The sequence below is a fragment of the Punica granatum genome, chromosome 4, assembly GCF_007655135.1.
Source record: "Punica granatum isolate Tunisia-2019 chromosome 4, ASM765513v2, whole genome shotgun sequence".
Lineage (NCBI taxonomy): Eukaryota > Viridiplantae > Streptophyta > Magnoliopsida > Myrtales > Lythraceae > Punica > Punica granatum.
The window spans coordinates 24,649,424-24,658,610 of NC_045130.1; the positions used below are offsets into that span (position 1 = coordinate 24,649,424).

Here is a 9,187-nt window from a genome sequence, read left to right on the forward strand (position 1 = left end):
TTTGCTTGAACGACGAATTATCAATGTATGTGCGAATACGGTTTTAATGAGCCTAATATTGACATGTTTCTTGTAAGCGAATGCTCAGGTGACTCGGGGACTCGAAAGCCGGTTTTGCTCTGTTTGGATGATCGGGGTGAAGTTGTTCGTTTCTGTCGCTTGTTCGCGCCTCTGCGTGATGTACCGCTCGTGTCAGCGTGCTTTGTGCTTTGGGCAGAACGGTTTACTTGTCAACCCCGACAAGAGATTGATAATCGGAGACGTCCTAGGAATCCGCGAACGGGGCTCTTTTAGTGTTTCCCAAGTGTTTTGAAGTGTTCGAAGATCACTGCGATCTCCGTTTGTCCAAAATGAATTCCAAAGGTTCGCCGGAAGGCGTTCAGGACCATTAAAATATCACTCGAGAAATCGGTATGCGTTGCTTGGTCCGAGCCAATATGATTTCCTAGGCCCTAGGGTTTGCTGGGAGTGGGTGGTGCAAAGCTCGGACGTCAACATTTCCCCGAATGAGCTCTGAGCGCAAGATTCTAGGTGAAAGGGGCCCTTTTGCTGATGGAATAGTACTCGGGAAACCAACTTGTGCTCCGAAATACGGTTTGAATCTTTTTCCCGGGTCATAGTGAGCCCAGGGTGCGTGCATGCCTGTTTTCGTGAGCCATTGATCTATTCTTGGATCGGGCATCCTGATAACCCGGTCAGGAAAGGTGTTTGTGAATGGTCGGGGGTGTCTCGGCTTAAGAAGGAAGCTTCTGAAATGCGCTCGGAGGTTCCATTAGTCATTTTAGTACCAAGAGGGATTTTGAGAGTCTCATATTCGATATCTTCTGACGCTCCGGTGATCCGTCGATGAACAGTGCTATAGCACCTGCTTCTGTTGTCCCGAGGCTTACCGCTTGTCTGCTCCCTCGAATTGACCTCTGAGCCTTTTTGGAGTACCCTGCTTCTCTTCTGTAGTTTATACCCCCAAGTTCACGCGTTCGCCTCCGTCGGCCCGGGTCATGAATAGCAATCCGAGCTTCGGTCGAGAGTCCTTTGTTGGAGCCGGTGGACCAAAATGGGTTACTGACAATGCCAAGCGGGTTGAATTCATAAAGATGTTTCCATACGTGATTCAGTACAAGCAAGGAAAGGAAAACGTGGTAGCTGATGCATTATCACGGAGGTATGTACTTATCTCTACTCTAAATGCTAAATTTCTTGGGTTTGAACATCTTAAGGAGTTGTACATGCAAGATTCTGACTTTGGTGCTATATATAGTGCATGTAAAAATGGTGCATTTGGTAAGTTCTATAAGCATGACGAAATCTTATTTAGGGAGAATAAGCTATGCATTCCTAATTCTTCTATGCGTGAATTACTTGTGCTGGAGTCGCATGGGGGAGGTCTTATGGGTCATTTCGGGGTAGTTAAGACTTTGGATATTTTGAGAGACCATTTCTTTTGGCCGCATATGAAGAGAGATGTGGAGAGAAGGCGAAATCAACAGTCAAACCCCATGGAATGTATATGCCTTTACCTGTTTCTAATGAGCCTTGGACTGATATATCCATGGATTTCATCCTAGGATTGCCTAGGTCTAATAAAGGACGAGATTCCATTTTCGTAGTTGTGGATTGATTTTCTAAGATGACACATTTTATTCCATGCTGCAAAACTGATGATGCCACACATATTATTGATTTGTTCTTTAAGGAGGTAGTGCGATTGCATGGGATACCTAAGACCATAGTTAGTGATCGAGAGGCTAAGTTCTTGTGTCATTTTTGGCGCGTTTTGTGGGGAAAGTTAGGAACTAAATTGTTGTTTTCAACTACTTGTCATCCCCAAATGGATGGGCAAACCGAGGTGGTTATGGGACATTGTCCACTCTTCTTCGCACTGTCATAAAAAGGAATTTGAAGTATTGGGATGATTGCATACCATTTATTGAGTTTGCCTATAATTGTACAATGCATTCTTCTACTAACTTCTCACCATTTCAGATTGTGTATGGTTTTAATCCATTAACACCTTTGAATCTAATCCCTTTGCCTATGAGTGAGATTTCTAGTCTTGACGGTAAGAAAAAGGCAGATACGGTGAAAAAGATTCATGAAGAAGCGAGGCAACATATCTTGAAGAAGAATAAACAATATGCTGAATGTGCCAATAAGGGACGGAAGAAAGTGACTTTTGAACCAAGAGATTGGGTGTGGGTTCACACGAGGAAGGAAAGATTTCCAAACCAACAGAAATCCAAATTGAGTCCACGAGGAATTGGACCATTCCAAGTCATAGCCAAGATAAATGATAATGCTTACAAAATAGATTTACCAGGTGAGTATAATGTTAGCCCAACTTTTAATGTTTCTGATCTTTCTCCGATTGATGTAGGTTTCGATTCGAGGACGAATCCTTTTGAAGAGCGGGAGAATGATGAGGATCGTGGGCAAGACAATGAGGCTGATGCACACGAGCTTGGAAGTCGGACTCGTGAAGAGGGAGCTGATGCACAAGATCTTGGAGGCTTGCATGTTTCGAGTGGGCCAATCACACGAGCGAAGGCCAAACAAATCCAACAAGCTATGTTGAGCTTACTGATGGGCTTTTTGGGCCAAAATGAGTCTAATTCAATTGGGTCTCCAAATGGCTTTATTCAATTGACTTGCCATGAGATGCTGAAGATGGAATAAAAGACTGCCAACTATTCTAGATAGTCTTTATTTAGTTTCCTTTGTTATTTCTGGTTTTAGGAAACTAAAAGGCGCAAATATGGGTAATATGGGTAATGAGGGGCAAAGTTAAGCCTGATTAAGCCATCTCCAACATCAAAGAAAGGCGCAAATATGGGTAATGACCCGTCCAGTTACTATAAATACCACAAGTTGTATGGTCATAACATCGATAAATGCAAGCAACTGAACTTTGAAATTGAGAAGGTAATCCAAACGGCACCTAAAGAAGTTTGTTCGGGTTGGAGGCTATGATAGAAGCCCCTCTGCGAGGGTCCTTTCCTAAGAAGCGAGGCGACTACGACTCAAAACGAGAGCCCCGCGAGCATCAACGTTACAATCGCGACGATTCTCAAGAAGAACGTCGCAAATCAAGAAGTAGTCGGAGGGAGCACACCCTAGTGGGTTATCCATGTTATATTTAGGAGAGAAGCCTCTAGAGGAGCATCTAATAGCGCAAGAAGAAGGTAAGCTCGACAAGTAAAACATCTTTAACACGAAAGCGAGTCGAGGACATAGGTCAAGAGGATCCAGTCCTTAGCTTCTCTGAGAAGAACTCATAGCATGTACTTCACCACTATGATGATGCACTAATTATATCAACCCTGGTCGGGGCTTACACTATGAAGTGAATTTTGGTAGACACTGGGAACTCCACGAACATACTTTTCTATATGCATTTAATCAAATGGGGTTAGTTGAGGAAAGTCTCAAGCAGGTCGACGCTCCCTTAGTTAGCTTCACTAGAAGTATGACAGAGTTGTTAAGCTCTATCAGCCTGCTCGTAGTATTCGACAAAGAACCTCAGAGAGTCAACAAGATAGTCAATCTCTTAGTAGTGGACCTCCCCTCTAGATACAATGCCATCAAAGGCATACCAATGCTTAACCATAAGGGTCGTGGCCTCGACTTTCCACTTGAAGTTGAAGTTCCCTACCAACAATGGAGCTGGAAACTCTACAAGGACCATTCAACGACGCAAAGCTATTACATAGCGTCGCTGAAAGGGAAGAAGGTGAAGCAAACACTGACAGTGGAATCAAGCTCACGTGAGGACACCGTTAGGCCTGTCCCGGTAGAGGAACTTGAAGAAGTTGAAGTAGGCCTTGATGGAAAGAAGCTAAGAGTGGAAACCATGTTGGCTCTAGACATTTGAGAGTAGTTGTTGGACTTTTCATCCTCCAACCTAGACTGCTTCGCCTAGCAAGCCTCAAATATGCCGGAAATAGACCCAAGTATAATAACCCATCGCTTTGGCATCAAGGAGGGAGTAAGGCCCGTGGTGCAGAAAGTCAGACCCCTCGCAAGGGGAAAGCTCGAAGCAGTGAAGGTGGAGGTCCAGAAACTAAAGAAAGCAAGATTTATTCGTGAAGTCAGATTCCAATCATGGGTCGCGAATATCGTGCTCGTTACAAAGAGTAATGGCAAATGGAGGACGTGCATGAACTACACCGATTTCAACAAGTCCTACCTAAAAGACGCTCACTCGCTGTCACTCATTGACCAATTGGTGGACTCCACTTTAGGTAGTGAGCTACTAACGTTCATGGACACTTACTCTAGGTACAACCAGATCAGGATGCTCCCTTTGGACGAGGAGCACACAGCATTCTACATAGACAACGGAGTCTGCTGCTGCAAGGTAATGCCCTTCGAGCTGAAGAATGCTAGGCAACCTATCAGAGAATTGTCAAATAGAAATTTCGCGAAACAGCTAGATAGGAATGTTGAAGACTATGTGGATGACATAATCGCCAAATCCCCCTTGCTACTCAGCACCGCATGAACCTGGAGGAGACGTTCGTGAAGCTTCGAAAGTATCAGATGAAGCTGAACCTTGAAAAGTGTGCCTTTGGGGTCCAATCTGGGAAGTTATTTGGATTTATGATTATACAACGGGGCATTGAGGCCAATCCGGAGAATGTCCAAGCTATCCTAGACATGGCCTCGCTGAAGTCCCCCTATGATGTCTAGAGACTGACTGGGAGGCTCACTGCACTTAGTCGCTTTCTGGCTCGATCTGGGGACAAGTGCCACGTATTTTTCAAGGCCTATCAAAGGCAAAGAATTTTAAATGGACAGACGAGTGTGAAGCAGTTTCCAGGCCATTAAAGAGCACCTCCATTCGCTACTTGCGCTAGCTGAGCCTCGTGAAGGTGAAACTTTGTACGTTTACTTGGGGGCCTTTGAGACGGCGGTGAGCTCGTTTCTGGTTGGCGAAGAAGGTTCTATACATCGTGATGAATGTGGAAGAGGAGAAGTGCTGGATAACTCCGTAAGGGAATATTGGACAAGGATGTTCTCTCGAGCGACCCCCAAGAAGCGAGATGCCCAAAGAAAGGGCAATTCACTACACCCTACTAAGTGTGATATTTTATAAGCCATATAGAGCCCATGCTGTGCTGCTTATCACCCGCGTACGCGTATTATGTCCTTCGCAAACTCCATGAAGGAATTGCTGGAGCACACGAAGGAACGAAAACCATTGTCCGTAAGGCGCTTAGGCAAATATACTATTGGCCTACAATGATGATCGACGCTCAGGAGCTGGTCCGATATGGTCATTGGTTCATCATAATATTTTAATTGAAGCATGCGTCTTTAGGTACTTGGATGGACATGGCATGTTGTGTGCTACGCTTTACTTCATGACTTAGCACCAGGGGTATTTTGGAAAATTTACCCTTAAGTTTGGAATGTGTTTCCTTTAATGACAAAAAAGTTGATATTATAATCTCATTGCTAATTAGTGATGAGCGTAATTAGTAACACACAATAGAGCACGATATAGCAAAGAATTAATTGATTTTGATTATGACATTCAATTAAGAATCAATTACCGAATTACACTTGCAAGTCATTTGCAAAGTTATTAATACATCCTGAAGTCAAATCCAAGATAAGGTGGATCATCATGATTATATGAAATACAAAACATTTACCCGTGCTCCTATAATTCTTTTGGCCTTTTATAATCTCATAAAAAGCATATTTATTTTCTTAATTTCTAATATATACACATATAATAGCAATTAGATAATAGAGCAATTTAAAAGTATATTCTTTAAGTAGTATAGTAATTAGAAAGTATTTTGATTAATTTATATTATTAATTAAAATATTAATGAGTGATATTTTTAAAGGAATGAAAATTATGAGATGTGAGAGTAAGAGAAGAGTCGAAACATAAGGGGATGAGAGAGAGAGAGAGAATAATGAAGTAGAGGAGAGAGTAGGAGTTATTGAGAGGAAATAAGGTAGTGAAAAAATAAAATAAAATTACTCATAAAATAAAGTTTTTAACTTTCTCTACACCTAATATTTTTTATTTTTTATTGTTGAAATGAACATATTCGGGATAAGGAAAGTTACCTCAACTGTTATCCTATTCCTTTTTGCAATGTGGTTAAATGGGAGGGTGTGTTTGTTTTTCAAAATTTTTTTAACTCAACTCAATTCAACTCCACTTATCTTCAATTTAACAACACAATCATTACTTTTTAAAATTTTTTAAAATTTTTTAATTATTCAATTTAATTTTTAATATTGAATTCTCTCAACTATTCATTACTTTTTTTACAATTCAACAACACAATCATTACTTTTTCTCAACTATTTATTACTTTTTCACACTTTTTCTCATAATTCAACAATACAATCATTACAAACTAATTAAAATCAAAATTCAATTCAACTCAATTCTAAATTCAAATGCACTCTTATTATTTGGAAAGTTAATAAATATGGAAGGTCATGATTTGAAACTTATGTTTAGGGTATAACGGTCTCTTTTGTGTTTGGACTAATAACATGATTTATGGGTGATTTTGGAAGAAATCAAAATCACAAGAACTTGCTTGCAAATAATAATTAATTTTGCTCATTAGATGTGAATGTGCCCCTGTTGGGACCATGAGATGGTTTTGAGTCCGATTTAGTCCCATGTGATGTGGATATACCCTCCCTTGGGTTTGTGAAGGGAGATTGGGCACAAGTGGGGCTCGTGCATGTTAGACTAGCCTACATGCATATTTTTATGGGTTTCATTTTAATTAAGGGCAAGTAGATAATTCGATTTATTCATGATTTTTAAGTCTTGGTTTTCCACGCATAGGAGGTGATGCAAGAACTTGACTTAGTTGGAGAATTCGATCGAGATTCAAAGTGCGAGTGTGTGAAAGGCGTGAATACAGCAAACACTCTACATCTTTGTTGATCCTTTTACGACTCGAACATCTTTCATTCTCTCTTTATATGATACTCTCATCCTCGATATCTCACTCCTGATTTACCGAACCCCAAGATATGGATCACTCTCTTTTTACATCAAATTTCTTGCACCATTCATGGGTGACATGATGCATGCAAATCATGATCAATAGTGTGGGATGAGCGTGTGCACGTGCCAGTCAAGTTGTTTTTATCATCCCTATGAAAAAGTGTCAAAATGAGTTTCAACAAGTACAAAAATGATTTTTCCAATTTTAGAGACTTCGAAAGGGGAGTGGGACTGACTTGGCCAGTAATGGCCCAACAAAGGGCTAACAGGTTAGCCCAATCAAATCAGGCTACCTAGACCCATGAAGGCCTAACTCCCTGGCCCCTTGAGGCATCCAAGGCTCTAGAGGCCAAATGAGTCGGGCAGCAAGGGCGCAGCCTCTATCGGGGTGTCGCGCGGCGTGATTTTTAAGCCTCCATCACCAACTTGAGTGTTCTGTTAGTTCATGTGGTGTGGGACTCATTCAGGATTGAAGTCGCTCGCCACTACACCATTTTATATGGCCGATGAGCCACCTAAGTCACCGACGGGGTCAGGATATTAACCACCTAGGGGTTTAAGTTTGAATGGTCTTTTCTCACCAGAGAAATGAGTTTGGGACTTTGTTACTAGATTAGAGGTCCGCAAGTCAATAACTCGTTCTCTCGGTATCCTTATGGACTTCTAATAGTTCTAACACTTTTTATTTGTTAAAGTCGAGTTTATTAAATCCTAGGGCCGAGTCCACATTCGCAAATGTATAAGAAAATTAAAGAATGAATTACAGACTTCGCACGACATATGTACTTATACAATTATACAGTTCGACTCTCGAATAATGGGCCACACATTCAGCACAAGAAAAATAAAATGAGCCATACCTTCAAGCCAAAGTAAACGGATTATACATTCAGGCCAACATACATATATGGGCCTTACATCCAAGCCAACATTCATGCAACGGGCCGAGGGGACTTAGAAATGGACCTATGGCCCCAAACCTAGGAAAGTCTAGGTTTATTTCTTACGTTTAATTATTTTATTCATGGTTTCCTGATTTTTCTTTATTTTATTAACATGACCATATTTACGTGAATTAGCCAATTAACCCCCAAAATTCTACAAAAAGTTATCATAATTCCTCAAGGTCAATCTGAATCCTAAGACTTAAGTTGTGTGTTGATTACCCTTAATCCTCGTGACACATGTCAATATACATAATTATTCATTTAATTCACACAAAAAACCGAATTATTAATCTCATCATACCAAGTGATCGGCTTTAATCCGGTTTAGAAAATTCCAAGTCCTAATGACCAGCCTTCAAGGTCACGAAGACCTTCCTAAGTCCTAAGACTCCTAATTAAATCACTAATTAAGCGAACCCATGAATTAGGCCAATCCATAATTATTACAAGTTAACATGTCAATTTCATAATTTGACCGATTTTGACTCGATTGGACGTATACAAGTTCGGCCGACACTTACAAGAGTGGTTATTTGCATTAATCAAGCCTAAAGACACCCGAATAGACTCGATTCCTAAGGTCGAGACCCTAATTAAGTCAATTTCACCTAAATTGGTCCAATTACCCCTAATTGGACTCTAATTAAGTGAAATCAGACTCAATTGAACCCTAATCCACTCAGCCCTCATCATCATTCATACATTCACGAGCTCCATACATCAATGAAATCACAAATTACAAGAAATGACTACAATTAGGCCTTATTATACAATGGGATGAATAATCAACATAATTTACACCTAATTAAGCCTAATCGACCCCTAAATCAATCAATCGAATCTCAGATCAATTCAGAAAAAAATTTCAAGCATGCTTAAAAGGTCGATTTTGAGCTAATTAAGGCTAATTAAACCTAATTGAGAAAGGTTTCAAACAATAGGAAGCTAATTACACGTAATTAGACCTAATCAAGCAACAAATCATAAAAGTGACTCATCTAAGCACATTTTACTGAAAATTACAGATTACTAAAAGCCCAATTTCATGCTAATTTCACCTTATTTAACTAATTCAGAGTAATTATTCATAGCCAAGTTTGTGGTTAAGACGATTACACCTGATTTAAGCCTAATTAGACCCAATTAACCCCAAATTAGACCAAATCATCACACGACTAGAATACTATCTTGAGTAAGTAAGCACGATTTAACCTTATTAGTACCTAATTAGCACATGTACAAGTTAATT

General features: G+C 40.4%; 1 protein-coding gene across 1 annotated transcript; it reads left to right on the forward strand.

The window, feature by feature from the left end:
• The first annotated feature begins 3,928 nt into the window (after window positions 1–3,928).
• Window positions 3,929–4,686, forward strand: LOC116204243. Its single transcript, XM_031536323.1, has 2 exons — window positions 3,929–4,354; window positions 4,489–4,686. The coding sequence occupies exons 1-2, from the start codon at window positions 3,929–3,931 to the stop codon at window positions 4,684–4,686; spliced, it is 624 nt and encodes a 207-aa protein (XP_031392183.1).
• Window positions 4,687–9,187: the final 4,501 nt, after the last annotated feature.